This window comes from Apostichopus japonicus, chromosome 22, assembly GCF_037975245.1.
Source record: "Apostichopus japonicus isolate 1M-3 chromosome 22, ASM3797524v1, whole genome shotgun sequence".
In the NCBI taxonomy this organism is placed as follows: Eukaryota; Metazoa; Echinodermata; class Holothuroidea; order Aspidochirotida; family Stichopodidae; genus Apostichopus; species Apostichopus japonicus.
In genome coordinates this window covers 22,160,094-22,186,942 of record NC_092582.1, presented here as the reverse complement: position 1 = coordinate 22,186,942, position 26,849 = coordinate 22,160,094, and the positions used below count along the sequence as shown (strand labels likewise).

The window sequence follows — 26,849 nt, the reverse complement described above, 5'->3', positions numbered from 1 at the left end:
TGGGACAGTTTGTCTTTAAAGTTGTACACTTTCGTGTACATGCTTCAGAATACTTGAATTGACAATATAATGAGCTGTGTGAATCTCCTGTTTCTATTAGGGAAAGGTTCGGTAAATTGTTTGTATTTGTCACCATGTGGTTTGAAGCGTGATATGGAAACGAACTATATAGATATGAGAGGGGCCTAAATATTACAGAATTGCTCCAACTGGCTGACGACAGTTGGTCGTGGCCAAGTGTACAGTATTGTCATCTTAAAGGTATACCCTGTAGGGCCTCTGGGGTGTTGCGCAATTTCTACTATGGTGAAAAGCTTCCAAAATGTTTTCTTGTGAGATGGAGCTCTTCAACTTTACTCCCTGGTTCCGATGGGGAGGGGAGGCGAAGGGTGGGGGGGGGGGGGTTCGACGTCGATATTTGACAATAATATGTCTTGGTGAAGTAAAATGACATGTTCGTTGTACATAGAAACCCACTATGGCCTTTGTAATTACGTGTTTGGGCGATAATGAAACTAGAAGACAAGAAACTTTGATTTTTCCTATATATATATATATCTATCTATATATATATATATATCTATCTATCTATCTATCTATCTATATATATATATATATATATATATATATATATATATATATATATATATATATATATATATATATATATATATATATATATATACAATCAAGAATTATCATATAGAGGTGTACATGCAGTGTACTCCTACAGTAAATGCATACCTACCTACCGAACCTGTAATGGCCACTATTGGGTGGTAAATTCTGGCATGCTAAATGTCGGTTTCAATATAAGTAACCTTTAATGCATCATTTTAGTTATGGAGTGCAACCTTAGATTTGTCTTTCATTTCTTGTAACATTATACTCTGTGACCCGACTTGAATATATTCTATATCTATATATATACTATAAAATACTAGTCCATATATCCTGTATTATAAAATGTATCTTGTCTGAAAGACAAAAAAAAGGAAGCAAAACAAGAAAGCGCATCTGGCAAGCCTCAAAATATGGATCGCTTCTCTTTCCTTAAATTGGGATTGATTTCTAGGAAGACGCCTGGAATTGAAGTAAGTTATGAATAAAACTATTAAAATATCGACAAAATTCCCAGCCGAAAATGTATCATATTGGAAGTATTTCGCGGGTTCATCTGCCGTGTGGCTCCGGTATAATATTACCTGGCCTCACCCGCGCCTGCAAACTTTTTGACATGTTCCCTGCTTCTCTTTTCGTTTATTTTTTTCTTTTCCTAATATGTGTGTAATTTGTCATATCGCTAGGGTGCCTTTGAAAGCTTAAACACTAAAAGAAGGTAAATTTTCCATGGCTGGGATTTTCTTTTTTTTTTCTTTTTTTCTTGCTCTCTTTCTCTCTCTCTTCTGTTGAGTGGATAGAGAATACATATCGAGACGAGAGGCTGAGAGCCTTTCTCTCGGGTGGTTTCCCATGGTGTGTATTACAGTTCGCCATCGCACCATGACAAGAGACACACCTTCTAAACGGATACCTGTTGAGTTATGGCAAATTGCTCGTCAGATAAACTTGACAAAAATTAGCCTGAAGATATTTGTGAGGTTAAGTGCGTCTACATATCGTTAACAGACAAAAAAAGAAAAAACGCCACGAAAGAAGTCACTTTGTCATAATGGACTCATCTTCTTGATAATTTTTTTTTCTCATCCTAGTTTGGTTTCGACGATCGTCACTCTTTTAAATTTCATTCGGTTTTGTTAGTTGTCACCGCCTACCGATGACAGTATAAGAGTTCGGCGTCTTATTCATACACAAAGACCACCTACAAAATGGCGCTGAACCCAAATATATCACGATTTTTTGGGTTTGTTCAGGAAATATCTTAGCTTTTGTCTTGTTTCACAATTGATGATAAATAATCTGCACTGATTTTGAAACAAAATTTGGGGTGAAATTTCTCAAACAGATTCTTCTCAAACAGGGTCGATCCTTAAGTTTTACCGACAAGAAAAATTAGGGAACTTTTCAGCTGTGTATGTTATGCTGACGTTTGCTTCATAGAGACCCAGATATATACTAAGAAACACCGTTATAAATTGTCATCATCAGGATAATGGTTGTCAGTTTATTATTTAAGTATTTTCAACGATTTTCTCTTCACTAAGAAAAAATAAATTTGTATAATTTTATCCTACCGGCTCATTATCTAGAAATAGTTTTCTTTTAAATTTCAAAGGAAATTGTAGTTCGGAAAACTGGTATAGCATGCTGAAATTTGGGGCCAGATCAGATCACCTTTGTCCTGCATGTTCAAGATATCAGATGGGGGTGGGTGGGGGGGGGTGCGTTAATTTGTAGCTTGGTTACTGGTATGATATCGTGTCGTCGTACAAACGTTCTTCCGATATAAATAGGCTAATTTAACGTATACCAAATTTATTTATTTTATTGTGTTAATTCATTTGAAGGTTGCATGATGAACATGAGCGCATACCAGGTCGGTTGAGTCCTTTTGGAACTCAAACAAAAAGTAGTTATCAGCAGGACCATGCGTTTAGATCTAACTATAGACCTAATTTCTAGTCTAAAATATGCCTCAGAAAGCAGCATTTGAAACCAAAATATTTTATATGGGGAGGATGCAAACCCCCTTCTGTAGAAAATCCTGACGAAAAATCATTCGTGGATAATCTTAGAAATGTGGTAGTCTGTCTTTAAGAAGAAACTTGACTTACCTAGCATATTTTCATTTATCAGAATATGGCATCGTGTTATTAGTTAGTCACTTCCCGTTGGATATTTCGTGCACGTCTCTCGGTGATTAAGCTCAGGTGACGGTCAAGGCCAATAGCATGTCTATTGTGGCGCCGTTTGACTCCACGCGAGGCTGTAACTGCATTGCGATTAACGAATAGCTCCGATTAATCGAGGGTATTCGTAACAAATGAATTAGATCATTTGCCAGACGATGTGCTGTATAATCACTTCACACATACACACTTTAATAACATAACGTTATAAAAATGTTTACATATATAGAACCTACTTGTTCAACATGTAAACATTTCTTGTCGAAAGTAAAGGCTTGTTCGTGACTTCATTGTTCGGAAGTTACTTGATCTGAAATGTATCAATGCTTTAATGACGTTATGATAGACCGAGTCGAATATTCGCCAACGTTTATTTGATGCATTTATCATCTGAGATATTTGTTAATCGGGTAATCGACCAGGATCTGGGCTTTACCAATATACGACAATTCAACCCGATTGTCAAAAATAACCAACAAAACAAGTTGCTGTCATTTTCGGTTTTATTTCTTCTTCTAGTCACTTCCCGTCTTTTCTTAATTTTTCATTTCATTAAGTTCACTTTTTTTTCTTTCTTTTTTTTGAGATAAACTTTCATTTCATTCGAAGGATTAGGTCGAGACCTGTACTGAGTGCGGAAGTTATAGTTCCGTTACTCCCGCTACGTTGTTCTCCTTTTCAATAATATTTTAGAGGTAAATTCAATCATTGATGCAAACACGTCAAGATGACATCATCAAATCAATAAAATGAGGTTCACCAGAGTCAATACTCATTAACTGAGCATACCAACGATTTTAAACCCCACGATCTTACAATTCCATCCCACGAAGGCATTGAAATCGACTTGGAACAAGTCCTAACACCCGTCGCTAAAGTTGCGTCACATAGCTTTTGGTAACCGCACGCAATTTCCGTGCACAATATGCACCCTAGTGACACTGGCAATGTTTACATTGGTTCGGCGAAACGAATCAAAGGGGTGGATTGAGCTACAGTTGCCGGTGACAGCCCCTCTCCAGGGGTTTGGAAATTAGCCCGATATGGGAGCGGAACTTGACCGTAGAGACGTATGGCGGACATCTTGAGACCTCAAGTAGGCGTACATCTCACGGATGTTATATTTGGGAATTGTAACAGGCAAGGCGAAATCAGATAGAGAAATAACAAAAAAATATCTATGTTTTCAATCTAAACCAAGAAAACGATATTCTTTGGTATTTCTTCTGATCTGCCAATAAAGTTTACAGTTTATATATTTTTTCTATGCGGTTTTAATTTTCCCCGTCTATATATACGATCAGTTAAATTTTATGACTTGTAAGTCTTGTTTTAACGAATAGATTAGACATTATTTAATGATAATTAAAACAATTGCACGAGTTTCTTGCTTGATGCGTTCCTTAAACGTCGCCAATATAGCATGCCGTGGAAGTTTTTTTTTTTTTAATATTCAATAAAAAATAGATAGCCAATTTCTGTGGCATTTTCTCCTTACATCTGTATGTCACTTTCATTTATCTTCTGTGAAGTGGTAAACTACAAAAAAAAAGGAGGGGGGGGACTCATATAATTATCCAATACTTAATATTTATTTTCTATCATAACGTATTTCCTTGAACAATACTCTTTCTAAATCCTTACAGTTTTTTCCTGTACATGCATACATATTAATCATGTGTGCATCAATACAAATTAATGACTTCCAGTTTTTCGACGATGTTGTTATGACGTTTGCATTGTGCGGTCAATGATATCACTGAATATTCATGTCTTCAGAAGGCGTATCGTCTGTGTCCAGACAGTATTTCCCAAAGAGGATATTCCTCGCTGTGAAAGGGATTAGAAACTATTTCCGATGAACAAAATATCTGATGTTTAACTGCCCGAGGAACATTTGTGAAGCAATTTAATATTTCCTGATATGCTGCATGATTTCCTAGATATTCAGACGCTCAGTCCACTCTCTAATTTGTTGAAGACGCCAGTGTATTTCGAACGGTAGTGTTATCAACCATCTTAAAGCTAATCTTAGAAATTCATTAACCAATATGTTCCTTTACAAACAGCTCCACTGTCACGCAATCGTGTCTAGCTAGTTTTTTCCCCCTTCTGTTTTTTTTTTCGCATATTGTTTGATTTGTCCTTTCTTTCTTTTTTCATATCGTTTGATTTGTCTTTTTCTTTTTGTCTTTTTTTTTTGCATATCGTTTGAATGAAAAATTAGCCTATTCACATTTCCAATTAAACAGATTGGGGAAGAATGAGTGTGTATATATTATGCCTGTGCAAGAAAATGATAATTTACCAAATGTTAATAGAGAAAAATATGCTATAAAAAAAAAAACCTAAAACATTATGTCAGTGACCTAACTGTCTGAAATCATAATAGAATTTAATGATTACATTAAAAGGAACGATTTAACAAAGTACATTTCTGACTTGATTGCATAATAATAACCTGCTATGTCAACATGTTGTAGGTCATTATGATTGAGGAATAATAATGCTATACAAGGTCAGGCCAGGTCAACATTGATTAAAGGCCTGTCGTCTTATCGAAGTACCCGTCAATGGATTACAATATATAGAATATATGTTACCATGGTAACCATATATACTACCGTATAGAGGTTGCATTGTGATGTTAAATGAGACACAAACGCAACAATCATTGGTGGACGATGTGACAGAGATAACCACCGTGAACAACCGTTCCCCAAACAGCTAAGAAAAATGTTATTCCGTTAAGGAGATATCACATATTTAATGTTCCTCCATATACAACTCGAGTACTTGAACACACCATCTAGCCACATGAGTTTCAATTTTTTGTATGTTTTTTCTGTATTTATCCAAATGTTCATTGTCTGTAATGGAGATGCAGTTGTTCTTTCAACCACTAAATCAATCTACTTGTTTAAATGCCGAAGAAGAGGGCGCTAGTACGTTTTTCATCACAGCATCCACCTATGCACACGACACTGTCAATATGCTACTAGTTCAGCAGCACATATCATTCCCGAAAAACTCATCAATCGTTATCCCTAAATAATTTGTAACTTCCTTTATCACTTGCGTCTTTATATGAAATATAACGAAATTACCTGGCATGGTGGAGCGACAAATTTAAATTTGTCCTGGAGAAAAGTCTGTTTTTAATTATGTTAAGCTGAGATGTTGTGGCACCTAAATGGCAGAGTTTTTAGTGACCGTACAATATGGCAAAGGGGCGTCGGATAGAGAATGGCGTTACCTAATTGTCTAAAATATGGTTCACACACCCCTCCCATCCCGCCCCACCCACACCCACACCCCCACCCGCCCCACCCCGCCACCAACTGTTGTCGAGACCGGTCGAAAGGTATTTGGCAAAAGTATTCTGAGATTGTCCTGTTGACAGACCTTCTTATGATCATCTCTATGATCATCTGGCCTGGACCATTTCTCTCGAGAGAAGCAACATGCTGTTATACGGTTCAGATTCCTTTCAAGACACTGTCCACCCAACCCTCTCCCTCACCCTCTCCATCGTCCTCCGCGCCATGTATTGCCCTATTTGGAACACTTGAAGGGTGAATAATTAAGATGGTTTCTCATAAACTTCTCAACCCGTGTATCAACTCGTTCACACATTGTTCTACACAGAATGGTGTAAGCACCAGTCAGAATACTGGGACGTCGTATAGGCTATGTCATTCATAAATGTGAACCTCTTTATTCTTTCCGTAACTTCATCTGATAAGGGGGTAATTTTAACCTTGAACTTGTCCTTTCAATTTGACAGATTAATCATAATCTCATTTTTCGATCTGGTTTAGTTTCTGACAGTGTCCTTATCAACTCAACCCATCGTCTTTGAACCGCCAGTACTGCAACTGAATCTATTTACGCTATTTTCGTCTGTTTATATTGCAGGTTTAACTGATCTCGACGGTCACCATGGTTACGAGGGTGACGTCTATCACCCACACCCTCCCCCACCGAGGAGTAAGAGGATGAGGACAAGCTTCAAGCATCACCAGCTTCGGACCATGAAGTCTTACTTCTCTGTAAACCATAATCCAGACGCCAAAGATCTGAAGCAATTAGCACAGAAAACGGGGCTTACCAAAAGAGTATTGCAGGTAAATTGATGGCGCTCGTCTAGTACGTAAACTATGCAATATAGGACAATTCAAAACTGTGTGCCTTTGCGCACATGATGTAGATAGAGGTTTTGATCGGTAACAGTGCAATTTAAGTTCCCGAGAATACTTCATGGGTAGCCTATATCATTATTATCTACGAGGGAATATTTTAACATGTATTCTCTCCGGCTTTTAATTGTTGAAAACTGAGCACTGAAGTTTTGGAAAATAGTTCCTCGGTAGCAAAGGACCTTTTTCTTCCGATACATCTCAAAAGTCGAGAATGATGGTATAAACTAACCACATTTTGATACTTTTATTTTCCACATAGGTCTGGTTCCAAAACGCAAGGGCAAAATACAGGCGAACGATTCTTAAGAAGGATAAAGATGGGAAGGATATTTCATCAAACGACTCAAATACGTCCAAGTCTCCTGGCGACGACGACGACAATGTTAGTCCGCTACCAGACCAGGAGGAAGAGAGTGAAGCCGGCAGTGATCATACCAAAGAATTACACGGGTCTGACGGGGAATCATTGGACGACAAGCACGTCTTGGATGATTTTAGCGAAATCAGGGACAATTTGCAAAATGAAAGCCCGAACAATTCCCCGGAAAGTTTAGTGAGCATGGCAAACGGAATCACATATAGTGAACTTAAGACTGCGTCTCCGGCTTTGGCTGACGAGGTATCTAGTGTATCGTCTATGCCTGCCAAACGCAGTAATTGTTTATCGATAGGCGGGAGTAACGAGGCCGAAGCCGTCAACATGCAGGCTACTTCTTTAAATACAAATTTCTTGCCAGGATATGCAGAGATGTTCAGAAGCTGAGATATCCTCTCAGAATATGTAAAAAACACAGAGGCAAATTAATTAATTAATTAGATAATTAGTTAATTAAATAACTAATTAATGTATGTATGTATGTTTTAAATGTTTGTTGGTCACCGTTATTGTCGCTTCTTGCACATATATTAATATAAAAGAGTGATATTCCCTATTCTTGCCGTGTAAAGAAAAAAAGAACAATTCACGGCGGTTTAACAAGCACTTTGTATAAAATTTGACTATAGTTTTAATGAAGAGGATAACTTGTGGTGAAAAACGAAAGCGTTAATTTTCTTAAACTGTCTGTATTCATTATCTCACTTACAATAGCCAAAGAGCCCTTACTTCGGAAACGGAATTTTTAAGAGAAAGAAATTGAGGTAGAAGTGAAAACCGTTTGTTTTCTGTTGGAACGGTCAGTGCTATAGGTACCTGGGTACCTCTTCATTGCTACATTATCAATAAAAATGTAACAATAATATTTTACATACCGAGATAATGAAAACGTGGAAAGTGAATTAGTGTTAATGTGAGGTTTGTATTATAAAATCATCGTGCAAATATTTATTTCATTTTTTTTTTTTTATCTAGGAAGATTTTCTTATGATATGGTTTTTCTTCTACTTTTCCTTTTTTCGTCGGATACCTGAAAGCGAATTACCCACCGGGAAAATTGAGAATGATAATTTCCTCATCCCCATATAGTCCAACACACAAACACCACTCCCCCCCCTCCCCCTCCCCCTCGGGGGTCCTTGCTATTTGATGTAGAAGAATATAAGATGTTTTTCTTGAGGGTTTTTTTCTGTAGGGAACACAAGTAGCACATATATTTAAAAGCAATAATTGCGTCAACAGATACGTCATTCAAATGTAACTAAATCTTACAGATATTCATATCGGTAGCAGGAAGTCACTTATGTGTTTTGGTCATTATGTTGTACGATGGCAATTTGTGTGATATACCTTGTTAACTTGAGAAGGATATGCGAATTAGCGTTTTAGCCTAAAATCCTCGTAAGTTATATTGCTCTCCAGGAGGCCGGGTCGAGCCAGTCATTAAAGGGAACAAAACACCCCAAACCATCATCATTATTGATCTATGTTATAGAGATAACTGCTATGAACAACTTCACCATAGACTTAAAGTAAAATCCTTATTCTATTTAGGTGTTATATCACAGATTTAATATGTTCTTCACATACAAAGGGAAGACTTGATTGAGCTGTTCTCCAATAAGATCTCTGTCATATCAGCCAAAGATGATGATCGGGTTGTTTGCCTCCGCCCGTTAAATTCTACCACAATATTACATCTATCATATGACGCAATTTCATTTTAAATATGTAAATGCCCTTAGTTTTCAATCCGGGCATTATTATTGTTGGCAATTTCTGTCACTCTAAGTTGTTACAGAGTTCAGTTTATTGCTCGTATTACATCAACTGAGGTTTTCCCATAATAAGTAGAGCTAAGAATTTGGTGAGGAGGGAGTGGAGAGGGGGAGGGGGTATATGATATGTTATCACATTGATTCCAAACCACTTCACCCCTCTTTTTTTCTTTTGTTCCACATTGTTTGATAAAACAATAAATTTTATGCAAATACCAGAACAGCTGGAGTCTTCTTCTTTTTCAGTCGTCGTTGATTTGATTTTGTATAGTATTCTCAAGTAGGGTGCTTTATCAGATTTTGTTGCCATGGCAACTTGTAACATGAAAAGGCTCTATATAAAATAAAAACAATGTCAGCAAAGATGTAGCAATGGGAATTTCCCGTGACATGATGCCTGTAGGCTGTTTTAAGGACGGTTTTAGACCCTTCTTATAAGAGCCTAAGTGCGTGATGTTATATGGAGTATGGAGTAAAAGATGAATATTCTGTCATAACTGAATTAAGCTACAACGTCTCAAACTAATCAACTGTATATAATATATATATATATATATATTTATATATATGTATCCTTTAAATGTAGTGGCATGCCTAATGTGGGTGGACAGGCCCCCCTCGTCAGTCCCCCCCCTCGTCAGAGGCCCCCCCCTCCATCGTCAGTCGCAAAATAAACATTCTGGTGACCGGATTATTTAACATTCAGTCGAGGAAGAATAATACCACTCCCTTCTGGCCCAAGACGTCCTCATGAACGAATCCAGGGGTTGTGGGGTGTCCACCCTCCCCTCTCAACTTCGCACAAACATTCAAAAGTAATTATTAGCACAACCCTGAGTTTAAACCTATAATTATAGTCATAGACTTGTTCTAAATTGATATAGATTGTCTAAATTATCCCTCAGAATGCACCAACTTTATAACTTTTTTTTCTGGGGGTGGCCCCATGCCCACCCCCACTTCTTAATGGAAGTCGGCGCCAACGACCCAAAGGCCAATCTACCTCCTTTAAAAAAAATATTGTATCTGCCTATAACCCTTCCATAAAGATTCGCGCCCTGCCAAGATCAGTCATGATAATTTAGATTTAACCCATCCCCCTCCCTCCCCCTCCCCCCTTCCCTCCCATCCCATTGATATCGTGTTCACGTTACGGTTAAAATGTGAGACATTTAGAATTTCCCCGCAGCTTTCAATGTTCTCTATACGTTGCCTTCCATCAATCTGCAGCGTTTACAAAAATCTGTTCTTTTTTTCTTCTGTCGATAAATGATTGCAAGTATAAAGGAAAACGTCAATTAATCCCCTTGTTGCCAGATGCTCATACAAAAAGTCAGCACATTTGAAAGAAAATATCATATCTTCGCCATAGAAAACGTTGTGAGGATGTGGTTGTAATCAACTGATGCAGAAAGTTTCTAGCAATCAATTTAAGCCGTCGGAATATCTAGTTTATTTGCATACAATAAGCAATTGTTACTATCCTTAATATGTGAAGGTCCTGATGCTTGCAAATTGCATTAAACAATGTAGGTATATATGCACTCTTTTTAAAGTTTTCTGGTTGCTAAGTGATGTTCCTCTATGTTTTTCTGAACGCTAGTTAAAATTGTCCAAATATTGCTTTCTGTTATTTCAAGGTACTACTACACAATATAGTTTACATTGTAGATATGTTGACACCTCAGAGGCTCCGTAGAAATGATGTCCCCAGTTATGCGGAGGAAACGGTAATACACCCACCGAAAAGGGAAAACTTTGAACCTAATGTTACAATTTAGCACTAAGTTGGTAACCAAGGCCTAACACAGTAACTAAGTATAAACTTTATCCCCCTATAATTTCACACTTTAATGACCAAAAAACGTTCCAATCAGATCAAGCATAAAGTATGATATTATCTAACCACAAATAGTATTTTTAGGCAAATTTATTGTCAAACGAAGAAGTAATAGAAGTATATAAAACGCACTGCGTGGAAAGGTGTACGGATACCTTTACACACCAGTAAACATGTAATAAGTCGCCACATTATCACACTGATTCGAGAAATAAATGATATCATTTCACCGCTCTTACTCCTTGTTGAAGGCAAACTAAACATATCCGGTCATCGTGACGTGTGTATGAGCTTACTTATGTGTGTATTTGTGTGCGTGGAGGGGCGGGGGGGGGCGGGATTGCGTGGATATGTGGCACAAGTCAGGGTTGCGTCCAGGTTTATAAATATGGAGTGTGGCCCTAAGGTCGTTGAAGCCGATTCTCGTGTAAGGGTTATTTAATTAGATGGAAAGTGGTTGATGCATTCTGAGACACACACACTTGGGTCCGTGTACCAATCAATATTAAATTCATAGAGAGAAGGAGGGAGAGAGAGAGGTGGAGAGAGAGGTCAGAGGGGGTACAGCCCGGTCCGTAGTCAAATGGGAGGCCGGGAAATGTTGGAATTACAGAATAACGTTTTTTTATATTCATAATATACGGGACGTTTTGAAAATTGCACCCTTCAACATTGGTCCCGATAATGTAATTTTCCCCTGGTCCGAACTGACTCTCAGTGCCTCCGCTGATTGGTGAGGCATCATCAAAATGTTGACGTGGAAGATTTGTTGTAAATCTTCAAGAAAAGCAAGTTTGTCAACGGGTGTGTCCGTGTGTATCTATGACGTAAAATATGTTTGCTTCAACGTTTTTACTGTTGATAAAAGAGATTTCACAGTCAACTTTCATTATCTCGAAAACGGTAAATATAGGGAGGAGGAAATTAATGTTATGAATATGGTCCTCTGTTAGCAGTCAACCTTTCAAATTGCTAAGCTGTGTCATATTTTATTTGCTTTTCTCACTTTCGTTTATCTTTCCCAGCCATCCACTTTTGTTACATACACAACCCCTACATATATATATATAAACTGTAGTGTGCATATTAGTATAGATAAAAAATAAGTAGTACTTTGAAGACACCGTAGCATTCAAGTCCCGAGATCGACGGCATTGATCGTGATCACACTCACCGAAAAGCGAAAAGTTTGAACCTAACGTTATAATTTAACGTTAAAACGAAGCAACCAGCCTAACGTGATAAATAAACACAAATTTAATGTCTTAATTTCTTTAAGCTGCAATTTAACACAGGCTTTAAAATCATATAGAGTGTATTTTTATAGTATTATCTTTCCATTAAAGGTACCTGATTGAAGAAAAATTGTCATAACAAGCAACTAGCAAAGTATAAAAATCGGTTGGCCCGACCGTGTGTATGGATACCTGTACGCACCATTGATACAACTTAGCAAAATAATTCGCAAGGTTTTCTATCAGCTGCCCTACAAAACTGAATAATACAGATTACGTTTAAGATGCGAAATGTTACATTCTACTACCCTTGAAGGCACTCACCCCCCCCCCCCCCCCTCCTCCCAACGAGTTCCCAATGTCAGACGACGCCATTGATTCAGAGATTGTTGAATGAAAAGAGTGTGATATTTAAATTATTACTTTAAGAGAAGAACGATCTTTCCCAAACCTGATACATATACGGAAAGAGACTTTATTAAGTCTGTTGAATTAATCGGGACAACACAGGTAAAAGCCATTTACTTTCGTGTTTTATGTGTATTATGGTTTGTGTTTGTCATTCCAAATGAGCTCAGAAATGCTGGGTATTCCCAAGAAGAATGCTTGTTAAATCGATGAAATTTCCACTTTTCGACCATTTATTGTATTATAATGTTATCACGTGGGTGAAATTTCCTTTTAATGCTCCCCCCCCCCCCGCCCTACATGTGATTTCTTAAAACAAGCCCTGTGCCAGAGGCGTAACTCCTATGCGTGCTGGGGGAGAGGACCCCCGGGCACCCAGGCCTGGATACCCTTTCGACACGATAATACTTTGTTTGTATGGATATAATGGCTTAGGAAGAGAAGTGGAAACTTTTACCCACCTGGCATCCGCATATAATTACGCTTTTGGACCTAATAAAATCATCGAAATTTTGAGAAAATTCCAGACTGCCTAACTATAGCCCATATTATCAAAATGGAGTAATTAGATACGGAACGAGTCAACTATACCCTCGCTCTTAAGGTTGGAATAAGTGTGTCATTTAGTGACAATGAGAGGACTGAGAAAGTGACGGGTTCGTAAATTTGTTGATGAAATTTCAGAAGATGACCCAATTGAGGACACTGAGAAGAAATATCGTGTTGACATAAGTTCCACTCCATTATTCACACTGTTTCATCACAACTTTAAGCTTCCAGCAATTTCAATGCTGAAATATTTAAGTCACCATGACTGTGAGTTGGAGTTGAAAATAATTGATAAGCATTATGATTTTGTCAGGCCTATCAGACTAGACGCAGTACCCGAGAAGACGCAGCTATAGTGACGAATTTTCGAAAGTACAGAAACTGGAGAAGATGGAAACGTTTCTTTATTAGGCCAACCATGTTAATAACATGATTAGTTAATTAAAACATAAATGAAAATTATTCTAAAGTACCATTTGTAAGTTATTGGGTATATGGCTTTCAAAACCAAAATTAATTTGCTCTTCTGCAGTGTTGCACCAAGCACACCTAATTGGTCAGGGCATGGAGGTTTACCTCCATGATTAGGGGCGTCCCAATCCATTTTCGCCTCGGGGCAACATGCACCAAAGTTACGCCACTGCCCTGTGGCAGCTAGAGAGGTTAATGAGGTATTGAATGACCCAGATAGACGAACTTGAGGTTGGGCTAAACTCTCTGATGGATCTGAAGGACGGTCTATACGTACGTCATGCAGCCTCCAGTGCTTATGTTTTGGTACCTGGCCAAGCTTCATTACGTAATATTAGTTACGATATTTGAGCCCTGGTTCATTCACCCTTGTTATTGAAAGCTGGGCAACCCATCTACACTATAGTGCAAACTGTATACCACACACACACATACAACACCAAATTCTGTTCATGACAAGCAAAGCCTAGCCAACGTTCATTTCTCAGTATGAGCTATACTCAACAGTAAGGAAGTGCGAATCATGATAACTCAGATTTTACGAAGTTTCGTCACTCCACGATCATGTACTCTTCCACGCAGACTGATAACATGTTCGGGCGTATGCTGCCAAGCGTTGGATGGAAACCACCAGGGTTTGTTGGAAGAAAGTCAGGTAAATGAAAGCTAGCCTTAACGTTAGGCTACCTCATGCTAATTTAGAACCGTAGGCGTAACTTAGGTTAATGAAAGAAGCCCAAGTGAGTTATCCTTATGTTCTGCATAATGGATATTCGAATATATAGTAGTTTCTGGCCATGTCGCCCATTGCCTGCAATTCACTGCAGGCTTGAAGCACTGCCGTTCTTTAAAACTAAGAGGGTAAGGCTGTATAAGACCACAGACATTGGCTTGCAGTATAGGGTAGCATATGCCCTATTGACTTACACACTAAATCACAAAAGTAATGTGGTCTCTAAGTCTAGATAGAAGTTCTCACTAGCTAAACGCTACCCATCACTGGATAGCTGACAAGTTGGCCTTTCATGGCACCATCAGTTTTATGTATCATGACCATGCAGATTTTTTGCTATCAGAGCCTGAAGTTTTCGTCACTTGTAAACAAACCTCTTCACTGATTAGTAAACAATTTTTGTACGCCTAAAGGGGTCTTATATTGCCAATTTGTGCACCACATGTACTTCCATGCTCTTCAACATGCAAACCACACAAAAAACAGATCCTGATTGATAACAGGTTAAAAAGACATTCTCCTACTGCTCTTTGGCACTTTTCCTGAAGGAGAACAATCGGCAGATGGATCCAGACTCTAATAGGAATATGCCACCATAGCCTAGTAGTATACTAACATCGTTGTGGCTATTCGCACGATCGTAATCGTGCGAATCACATTGATTATTCGCACACATGTAACGACCAATCAGCGCTCGTGGTTGATGTAACCAATGAACTGTCCTGATATGTGCTGGCCAGGAGGGATGAACAGGACATCGATGGACAATAACACTGCAGTGCATGACAATGGAACAGGAATTTGATAACCATGGGGATTTCCAGGGTTATGTTCAAAGGATATCAGCGGATACTTTTTCAATTTTTGTAATAAAGGATTCCTCTTTATTTGATTTCTCTCATATTTTACAGATTTGACTATTGATTTTGAAAAAGATAAGGTTCCATTTCTTGAGAATCGGCAAATTTTCATTGACCAAAATGTTGAGGGTGGGGGGCGACGGGGGGAAAATCAACCGTGCACACCCAACACTGTGGTTGGGGCCATGGTTTACCTTCTCCGCCTACTCAGTACGAACACGTTCGTGCGAATATAAATGTTTATTGGTAGTGCTTTTCTAATCACTACATGGCTTATTATACCCACATACACGTTTGTGCGAATAACAATCCTTATTGGTACTCCTTCGTGTGCAAAGTCAATGTCTATAAGCACGAGCATGTTCGTGCGAATATCGATGCTTATTGGTACGTCAGCGTAACAATAATGGTTGTTATTGGGACGTGCACGTGCCAATAGACACGACCTACTAACATTATAGTATAAGGTCCTGCTTAATTGCAGAATACCCCACAACTCTTGTGTCTCACAGGTTATGACCGGAAGTCCCTATAATAAACAATGGATTGCTGTTCTCAAAAAGCCTTGTGTGTGAGTTGCAGGGTGATCTGCAATTGCTCCTAAGGTCCTATGTCCTAATGTTAGGCCTACCCTATCTGTACTACTATTTTTAAAGGTGGGACAAGGTAAATCTCTTAGTCTTATCAGCCTAACCAAATATGGTGGCCTAAACTCCAAAATTGCTGCTGTAACAGTTCTTTGGCCAGCTGCAACCATTCAGAGTTTTCCTTTGTCAAGAAATGTGCCCTCATTTGTTAGCATTTAACATACCACATGACATAATGGGAAGAACACATTGGATGTCTGCATTGTTTTGAATGCAGGATTCTGTGTCCTGGACGCAATGTTATAGCCAGGGATGTAAGATCTTCAAATTGCTTGTGTCTGGTAGATCCAATCTTTTCTTTACTTGAGAAACAAACCCCAAGTACTCACACTCACAACTAGGTCCATGCAAAACATAACAAATTTTGAATGAACATCTAAACGCAGTTGGTGTTCGATGGGGACGCAAGCTTTTTGTACGGTACGCAAACTTTTTGGAGGACTTGCATTCCTGGGACACAAATTTTTTCTCTAGTTATATTCCTGGGATGTTATATCATACATATTCTCTCTGTGTTAGAAGATAATCAATTTTCAGTGGAGATCAATTATTGACTGGTAATCCCTCCTGGTGTCATGAAGACGTGGTGACAATTTCCTTGGACAATCAATAGAGACAAGTAGTCGCCTTGTTAAATGGTAGATATAACAGTATCGATATATGAGTAAGAATGTAAACAACTACTTTGGTCACTTAGTGAGCTGCTCACCTATTAACACATTCCAGGGTGATTATAATAGCAGCCCGAGTAGTCGACTCTTCATTGCTCATACCACAGTAATATCAACCCTTAGCATACAGTAGATATTGAATATTGGTTAGCTGGTTCCAACAAACCAGTGCTATGGTTGAGTGGATAAAGGTGGTGGCATTACTAGCAATGAAATCTAACATCTAGAAAGTTTGAGCCCTAGCCAGCAAAATTAAGGGAGTTTTTCATCTAAGAGAAATCCATTGTTTCCCAAAATCCTGCAGTGTTGTTCAAAACTCTGGGAATTGTTTTTCAGAAAATGACATAATGCATTGAATAATCTAGTGATGGGATTTTTGTGTGGCAGTATTGAAGGCTTTGAATTTTGTCTTTCAGAAAGTAGTATTGTTCCTGTGTAAGTCTGCATATGTAGCAATTTGCCCTTTTTGTGGTGCAAAACTGAATAAAGTTTTCTCTGCAAATGTCATTTCCGAAGGATAGATCATATTGCATGTTCTAACCTAGATTGCATGTTCTGTTACTTTTTAGCTAGTCTTTGAGAAACTGGTGGTATGTTAGTGTTAGAGAGGATAGATAATATAGGAAGTTTGAAACTATAAAAGGAACAGTAATTAGATATTTTCATCATCTGTCAATGTTTACACTTTCGGCCCCACAGTTGCAACAATCGTGGAGAGCAAAGAGACATAAAGATGCCATCTGTGTGAGAAGACGAAGGGCTAATGTTCGGCCGCTCAGGTACAACGTACCAGAGGATGGCCACACACTCGACCGTGGTGCCACGCCACGGTCCTACTCACTGCAGAGAGAAAGGAGGGACATGGCTTTGATGAAGTTACTTGAGCACAACCGAGTCTCCGGTGAGACACCAGATGGACACATCGATCTGGAGCATAGTTCAATAGGAGAAACACCGGTCCTCTTCCACATCGAGACAAGTGTGGTGCAAAGTTTAATCCAAAACGTTGGAACTTTAAAGGATCCTATGGCAATGAAAGAAATGATCGAGGAGAAAGTGAGGGAGGTAATGATGCGAGTGCACATGGACAGTGTATTGGGTTCAGCCGTACCCTGTTCTAAAAATAGTGATGACATCATCATAAGGTCTGGGGACGGCAAACGTACTAGTTCAATTACCCGTGGAGGATGGAACGGTTTATCTGGTGAGTTCGATGGTCGGGATGGACCGAGACGCTCCTCGGACCATTCTTCTGAATACGGTTTGAACATTCAATCGGTTAATCATGAACTGTCAGGAAAAGTAACAACTGAACTGAGCGATCGATGCCACCATACCAATGACCAGTGGGTTGTGATGTGCTCAGGAGCAAACTCGTCCAGTAAAGATGGGAACCAGAACACAAGTGGTAGGCCAGACAGAGAACAACTGGAGCTCATGTTTCATCGCCTGTCGGAAGAGGTTGGTAGCGTGTACTACATATATATGTTTGTTACAATCTACCTAGTCCGACTAAAACCGGTAACTGGGAATGGGAACGTTCTTATATTTCTCACGTATGACTTTTAGTTTTACTGTAGACATGAGTAAATTGTCCCATGGACGTTTCTGAATATCATGCTGATTTCATTGAAATACTTGAAAGGAAAACTGTAAATTACTTGTAGTTAGGAATTGTCAGCACTTGACAAACTTACAGTATGTGTAAACTTAATTCTTAAAACTTAACTACTGCATGAACGGGACAAGTTAAAGAAGTACTACATTTCAGTTTTCTTGTCATCATAAAGTTTTTCCCTATGCATTTTAGCTTACAAGGGAATTTTGTTAATCAAAAACAGCATTTTCTTTTTGTTTTCCAGATGCCCAATTTCTTTGAGCAGTCGCATGACTATGGCATGTACTCCCAAGACTTAGAATTTGATAACAGGTTGATGGGCGTAAAGACAAAGTGAGTCTCAGTCTCTCGGACTATATATGACTAATTTGATTTAGTCCCAGAAGTCAAGATGAAATTGTAGTCGATTTCTGAATCTTGCTTTTCCTGGCTACGATATAAGTAACTTGAAGATCTGAGAAAGTGAGTGGGAAGTTATAGACAACCTGGGAAAGAGAAAAGGGTATGATTGTCTGGGTTATGAGCTCTGTGAGCACTACCGACTGAGCGCTATCCAGCCCTGAGTTGGTAGCGACCCGTTTACAGTCGTTTCCCTTACTCTGGTGTGTATGTAGTCAGAAGACAGTACCATACATACCGTGTAACCAGGTATCACTCCCCCAGTTTCATTCATAGTTTGGTGCTTTTATCAATTACGTGCTGTGTGGTAGTTTGGTGCGAAGACTAGCAACCTGTCGCCAAGATATAACTCTCAAAGAACGATATTACTATTTGCAGAGCATGTAACATTTAGTTGGTTATATATAGATAGATGTTTCAAGTGAAATGGCAATATGGATATCTTGCTCTCAACTTTGTATAAGAGTATTTAGTTTTGTACTTGTTTTGGTATAGATTCAGAAAGTGATGAAGTGATGGGCTGTGACCCAGGGGAGGATTGCAGGGGGGTGGAGATGCAAAAAGTTATGAATTTTATAAAGTGAATAATCTATCCAGTATTACGTCGCATAATGGACAAATTACTATACAAGTACAAAGACGATAGCAGTGTTTGTACACAGGAACAATAGTGCTTTATGAGAGGCACATAGGTTCATAGCCTGCAAAAGTGCAATGTAAAATTGTTACACGAAATTATTCCCTGGGCTTGGTAGATGTATATTAATATCATTTTTTGTAAATACACAATCCAGGGAGTTATGGTGTTTTGAAGGTATTTTATGTTGTGTGAGAAATTGTTCCTTAATGTAAGCTGTCACAGTTACTAAAATGAAAAGTACATGTTTCTGTAAAAAACACTGATTTCATTGAAATATTTGAATGGGAAAATTGTAAATTACTGTACTTGTTAGCAATGATCAGTAACGAAATTGTGTCAACCTGATTCTGAAAAATCCATAGTGTGTAAATATTGTAAAATGATAAAAAAAAATTGTTGCAAATTTCGGGATCATACCCAGCATGCTAACTTCTAACAACTAGTGACTCTTTGTGACATGTTAACTCTCTATCGCTCCTGCTTTGTAGAGGTCTTGCAGCGTATAAGGCTACAGTGCAATCCCTCAAGTTAGCCAGCACGGCTTATCTCGTCAACGCCCACCTCGAGCTGCTGAGAATGACCATGCAGCCAGAGGATGGCACCATACAGGCCCGATGGAGGCTGAAAGGAGTTCCCCTCCACAGCTTCGTTCTTCGACCTCTAGCCAAAAAGCACAAATACAGGTGAGCTCCATCTGTCTGTAATTTTGAATTTGGCCATCATTTTGATAAAACCAAAAAAGAGCAAGAAGTTGTTTGAGGAGGTATTAGGAATGTCAATATTTCAAATTGAGAGATGTCATATTTGTTGCTCTTGTATGCTCAGTAAATGGGTGCAGGTTGGATTGAACATTTATATTTATAACTAAAAGTAGGTACACGATGAAAGCAACAATGTACGCTGATGGTTAAGTGGAAGAAAGTGTAGACAGTCTGCAAACTGTGGGACGTGATCCAAAAGTGGGTTGCCAAAATTTGTCAGTGGGTTGCAGGAGTCTTCCAGGCATCGGAAAATTAATCTACATTTTTTGGGGGGCTTGGCAAACGTCCAGAGTCCATGATAGCTTTCATGCACTCCTAGCGTTGATTCTGAGAGATAGGGGTCTGGTGGGCCGTGGCTCAGTCCTTAGGGAAGCTCCTGGTTCGTGGGACCGGCAAGTTTGGGTATCTTTGGTATAGACATTGTCGTAAAAGGCGACTAGGGCTGCTTGAGAGACTTAAAAGAATGGCCATTTATTAGTCAACAACATTGGTAGATCTGCCATTTGATTCTCCTTGTAAAAGAACCATGTAATCAGATTTTGAGATAAGTTTACCCGATATTCTGTTTGTTTTCTTCTTATTTTGTATGTCAAACATAGAGCATTGATTGATTTCAATACCTTGATCAGAAAAATCTTCCATCTTCCACTGCTCCACTGTGGACAAATTCAAATGATGACTTTAAGGCCAAATTTTAAACATGATATGTCATAGACCATCTAAGAAGAAAAATTTGAGTCTGAGTAATGTTTCTATAGCTAACCCAGTTTTCAAGCTATTCACCTATAAAATATATAAAATATCTGGAATGTGCCTTTAAACATAAATCGAGGGTATGGAAACACAACATGGACTGAGGGCAGTGTCTTGATTTTTTCACTTTTGTCTTTACAATCTACAACATATCCAAATTAATTTGTGTCTATGTTGTCCTTTCAGAGTACATTACAAACATTGTAAACTGTCTCGTTTCTTTGTAGGTACTTTGATGCTTTCTCAGTGTTCCAAGTCGGTTCTGATGGGCTGATACACCATCATAGGCTGGACAAGGTATTATAGTTAACTCTAGCTTTTTTTTGTGTGTGTTTGGGTGTGTGTGTGGAGCATTGTGATGAAATGAAACAGGCAGAACGGCTTGCGATCTAAAGATTGGAAGTCGACTACTAGCCAGATCATTATGTTGTATCTTGGGGCAAGGCAGTTAATCTTCTCTTTGCCTCGCCTTAGTCAGGGGTATAAATGGGGACCTGCGAGGTAACTTGTAAATACAGTTGGGTACGCATGTATGTTGTTGCATAATATGGGCAGTCCCCAAGGGGACAAGTAGATGTGGCACACTGTAGTGTTCCAGGGGTGACTGCTAAACATTGTTCTATTCTGTAATATACTATGATACTATGGTATACACTAGATACTGTACTATACTGTATTGAAGTATAACATATTACACTGTAAAGTACTATTCTATACTTTAATATACAATACTGTAAAATTCTATGCTATACTATATTATACTATACTATTCTATATTATACTATACTATTCTATATTATACTATACTTTACTATACTATATTATACTATACTATTCTATATGATACTATACTATGCTATACTTTACTACACTATACTATACTGTCCTATACTATACTATAGTGTTCTGGCCCCTAAATACAACACTTCATCTGCATTTTGCCTCCTTCAGATGATACCAGACTCGGATAAAGTCAAAGAGCCATCCTTGGTGACCAGAATTGGGATTGCTTTAGGCTTGGTACGACCACCTGCAATAAGTACCAATTGGATGACTGGAGATCCTCACCAGGGGTAACCCAAGACCCTTCCCAGGGGTAACCCAAGACCCTTCCCAGGGGTAACCCAAGACCCTTCCCAGGGGTATCCCAAGACCCTTCCCAGGTGTGACAGAATACTAATTCACTCATCAAACTGTTTAATGGTGCACCACATTCTTTGTGTCATCCTACAACACACCATGAAAATTAATCTCCTTTTTAAAAATACATAGCACCACATGGTCATTGTGTCAATGGGATCATTCTATATGTTTGAAGTGTTTTTCAATTTTCGCTTTCTCATTTGTGAAGTTGGTGCAATTTTTTTTTTACTTTCGAAGCTGCAAATGAAAAGTAACGGTTGAATGTGAAACATTAACTGAATCGCACGCATGACAATGAGGGGCGCTTTGGTGTACTGAATTCCTGGCTGCAAGCCAGTGCAAAGTTGAGTCAGGGGCTTCCAAAGCATTCTCAGGTTGAGATGCAGGAGGAATTTCCTCTTGGTCACAAACGGTGCTAGTTTCTTCCAAGGTGCCAATTGCACTTCTGTGCTTGTTTGTAGTAACCTGGGCTGCTGGTTGGGTCACTCAGCTGCTAGCAAATCATGCCCAAAGCCTTTTTGCAAAATTTGTGAAGGCAAGGAGAATCTGACACTCCCAGGGCGATCAAGTTTGTAGTGTGGACCCTCGCATATTCAGGGTCAGACCCTGCAGTTGTGATCTTCCTTTTGGGGAGGATCCTGACCCCCTCTTCCCACCCCCACCCACAATGGCGGTGGATCAATCGACCCGAGATCTCTGATAACTGGACCTTGTCACTCTTCATAAACTGGCACAGAAGTGATATAGTAAAATACAAGGATTACAGAACAAAGCACTGGCAGTGAATTTTATACTATCATTGTGACCTTTTCGTGATTGTGTGTTGTTCTCCGTCCGTTGTCGATCCACCTTGCGTTCCCAAATCCGGACGCGTCTGAGTTCAGCTTCATTACCTATCCGGGGGAAAACAAGATCCCGATGCTCCTTGAGTTCTTGAGTGTGAACAAGGCTCCAGTGATTGCCGTTGATGGTGTGTAGTAGTGAATGGACTGAAATTGTGAGCCTTCATCATCAAGGGCAGAAGGAAGTGTCTACAATTCTAATGCTTCTCCATTGTCAAGACTCCTACTAGTCAGAGTAGACACTGAGCTTGTGTTCTTGCCCTCTGGATCGTACATACCAAGAATGCATCTTTCTTTTGTGCTATTTTTATCTTTTTTTTGTCCAAAATGATCCTTAGCTTGCGAAGAAAACCAAGAGCAGAATAATGTTTGCCTTATTTGGTGATGGTCTTAATAGGACTTGCTTCATATGATTGTGATACATAAACATTAGGTGAAAATTCACTTTGGGATTTCACTGTGAAGATTCTTTTTTCGTTTCCTAAAAAATGTCAACGTCATGTACCTATTCTGGCATTGCAAATAATTTTTTTTGAGGAGAAGGGGGAGGAGGTACAGGTTGCTAATAGCTATTACCTGGGTGTTTGTTGACCTTGTCCCAGTTGTCCTGATATCAAACATCTAGTGTGTATGTATCACTTTCCAATTAATGTCACACAATTGGTGGCTGCATGGGTTATGCTACAGTTTCATTTTGACAAAAGTTGCAATAACTAATCTGCATTAATTGTGTTTTATAGAAAAGGGAATGCATTGTCATCGGAGTGAAAAATTGAATTTCTTGTTTCGTGGGGGAAAATGTGGGTGTGGAGTTTGAAATTATTTGCCATGTTCAGTTATCGTATCGTCAATATTGTACATGTATGATTCCATTGTTAGGATATTCTGAAAATATACAGTGATTGTTGCCATGTGTTACTTATTCGTTACTACTCCAGGTATATTAATTATAGTATGATTTAATATTTCTAACAATGCTAATAAGTGTAGCTTGTTACCTATCTGGGTAGGACTCTTTGAAGCAAACTTTTCCAGTATTCAGAACTGTGTGTGTGTATTTGTTGGTGCATATTTTTGTCTGAACAACTACTGTCAAAAGAATTGAAGTTTGTTTGTTGTTGGTCTTAGTGACATGTTTGTTTTGATGAAGCCATAGCTTGAAAGTTTCTTCAGTATTTGATAGTCTATTAACTGAAATATTTACTTGTTATTAAGAGAGGAATGTTGCACACCTGTAATTTGTCAAATAAGTGTATTGTAAACAATTGTAAGATAAGATGTAATAGTAATAATGTTAAAGGTGCTCGGAACTACCTTTGGGGTAGCCTTTTCTATAATGTTATATGCTACTGGTACGGAGGTACTGCAGTGCTACAGGAACCTATGAGGTAGGATATGTGTTTACCCAGGCCCTAATCTAGGGAAAGGGGCTGGAGGGGGGAGGGGTCTAGGTCATCTTTAAAAATTAATGACATCAAAATATCTAAAAAAGGGATGAAGTGAGTCATGTGTGTTGAGATGAATAATAGACTCTTAACAAATAGATAAGAGTATATTCAAAGCAATACTGATCACAGCAGAGTACACTACTACACTAACTGTTAATGTTGGAATGGTGGCATGACTTAATTGTGAATATTTGGTAAAAACATACTTCATTCATTTCCAGGACTTTTCAAAGCCCTACTTAATACAGTCAGCAGTACTTATGGTGACAGCAAATGTTCCCTTTGCAGTTCTTGGGTTTTGAAAGCTTGCAATTGGCTTCCCTGAATTGAGGGTCCTGTTAATACCCTTGTGTCATTCGTTCTTCTACCTATGACACATCATTCCTGGCAGCCTGATGTTAATTCCCAACTTTGCAATGCCCATTCTCTGTGGAATGCAAACTACGAGTACTGCTTGACTGTACGGCTGGAGTTTGTATGGACTTCATAAATCCACACGCACAATATTAAGAATGAGCCCTATTGGAATTGTTTTCACGTTACCCAAGTATCTTGTGGTTCTACATACAGACCATTGATTATCTAGGTGGAAATCCCCTCTCCCAATCCCCCTCCCCTCGCCCCATTCCTTATAACCTACTTATGGGTCTGTGTACAACATGCACTGTGCTGGTAAACTTCTGCGACTAATGAGAGGAAATACATGGCAGCCTTTATTACATTTTCTTCAACTTTTCTTCATACAAACTTGGGGTATGCCAAGTTTATACTGCTTTCGATATGGTGCTCTGTGATGGAACAATGTATGTACTGTTGAATGTATATCTATGGTGTGTGTCTGTATATTGTATGTTAGTCAGCATCATCCTCAAATGTGTATAAACATAGAGATTAAAAGGAATGGATTTTATGCCATAGAATTATTAAATCATTAAATAAATCACCATATTTAACAAAGATGTTCTTTACTCAGTTCTTCCAATGTATATTCAGTCCTCTGTTAACCACTTCCACTTCTAACTTGATGCTAGAAAGATACCAAAAAAATAGTGTTCACCTGTTATGCTTCTTTCACTGCCAACCATAACATTTCCTTGTGGCAGTGGTTTTACTTAACCCTCTGTGTATATATGGTCGTAGGGTTACCTTACTGCTGAAGAAAGGAGGATATGTCGTCGTGGCCTTTGTAGAAGGGTCTATGTCGGGGGCTCCCTCCTCCCCGTTATGGAGAGAAATTAATTTTGAAGAGCTACATACATGACAACATTTTCAGATTTAAAGTTAAAAAGCACAATCTTAGTTGAAGGAATGTTATGATTGACAATTTGCCTTTCTGAACTCAAATTGGGAGTAACTAAATGGTCGAATCAACTTTGAGAAAGTATTAGTTACAATTATTTTGTCTGATTTATGTTAAAGTCAGAAGCATAGCAATATATGGCTCATTGAACCGGGGCCTTCAATATTCAAGGACACACCCCTCCCCCTCCCCAAATGTCCAATCAGAAAGCCAGACAGAACTTTGTGGTTTTTACATTTATGGCTGTTTAGATGGAGTAAGAGTAAAGTACCCCAGCTCTCCCTCTTGAACTGGCACCACTTACCCTCCTAGCTACACCACTGGTACAAGTTTCTGATATGTTTAAGTTGTCCTAGTTCTGTCAAGTGATGCAAACCGTAACATCTTTAAACAGAAGCTCATACCATGTTGTGTAACCCTGGGAAAGTAGCAGACAGAATTTCTTTCTGAAATATATCTGTTTTATAGACGAGTGATACTATCAGGGAATAATTTATTCGGTATTGCCTTGCAAAATGCTGTGTAAAACGAGCAAATTGCTATGTTAAATGGGCAAATTGCTATGTAAAATGGGCAAAATGCTATGTTAAATGGGCAAATTGCTATGTTAAATGGGCAAAATGCTATGTAAAATGGGCAAACTGCTATGTTAAATGGGCAAAATGCTATGTAAAATGGATAACATGCTATGTAAAATGGGCAAATTGCTATGCAATATGGGCAAAATGCTATGTAAAATGGGCAAAATGCTATGTAAAATGGGCAAATTGTTATGTAAAATGCTCAAATTGCTATACAAGTGTAGAGATGTATAGCAGTTTTACTGTTCACAGGTACCAGAGTATTTTGTAAGGGACCGTTCAGAGCCTTCTAAACTGCTATGCAAACTTCGAGGCACTGAATTATTCCCCTGCTTGTTATTCCTTAAGTTAGGGGAGATGTTTTCTATGTTCATATAAATATGAGAAATGAAGGCTTAATTCATTGTTTGTTTCACAATCCCTCACATACAGGTCATATTTACACAAGGTCAATGTTTGTATCTGGAAATTGCAATATTCAAGTGACAGGTATATATATATGTACAGAGACAAAACAAGCATTTGGAAATAATTGATCTTTTATTGCAATAGCTGTACCTCAAATACATATCCACTTACAAAGAGAACATCAAAACTATTAAATCTGTAAAATGGATTTGGCACAATACTAGCTATATATCTAAAAAAATATTGAAAATTGTTGCACCAGTAATTTATTCATCTCAGTGGAAGAATATATATGTGATCTAAATTCACCCTTTTCATTTCTTTATGGAATTTCAGTAAGACTGTATTGTTCACTGTTATGGGTTAGAAGCAAAAG

At 38.5% G+C, this 26,849-nt stretch overlaps 2 protein-coding genes across 4 annotated transcripts in view; both read left to right on the top strand.

Annotated features, from left to right (window-relative positions):
- LOC139963509 (LIM/homeobox protein Lhx9-like) overlaps positions 1–9,158 on the top strand; it is a 109,346-nt gene extending 100,188 nt beyond the window's left edge. For all 3 annotated transcript variants that reach the window (XM_071964339.1, XM_071964340.1, XM_071964337.1), the window contains 2 exons: positions 6,729–6,937; positions 7,272–9,158. In XM_071964339.1, coding sequence (XP_071820440.1) covers positions 6,729–6,937; positions 7,272–7,775 — 713 coding nt within the window. In that variant the 3' untranslated portion in view covers positions 7,776–9,158. The remainder of the gene's footprint in view (positions 1–6,728; positions 6,938–7,271) is intronic.
- Positions 9,159–13,856: 4,698 nt separating this feature from the next.
- On the top strand, positions 13,857–26,704 carry LOC139963914 (uncharacterized). Its single transcript, XM_071965140.1, has 6 exons — positions 13,857–14,324; positions 17,280–18,041; positions 18,443–18,531; positions 19,726–19,920; positions 20,979–21,048; positions 21,703–26,704. The coding sequence occupies exons 1-6, from the start codon at positions 14,193–14,195 to the stop codon at positions 21,826–21,828; spliced, it is 1,374 nt and encodes a 457-aa protein (XP_071821241.1). The 5' UTR covers positions 13,857–14,192; the 3' UTR covers positions 21,829–26,704.
- The last annotated feature ends 145 nt before the right edge of the window (positions 26,705–26,849 follow it).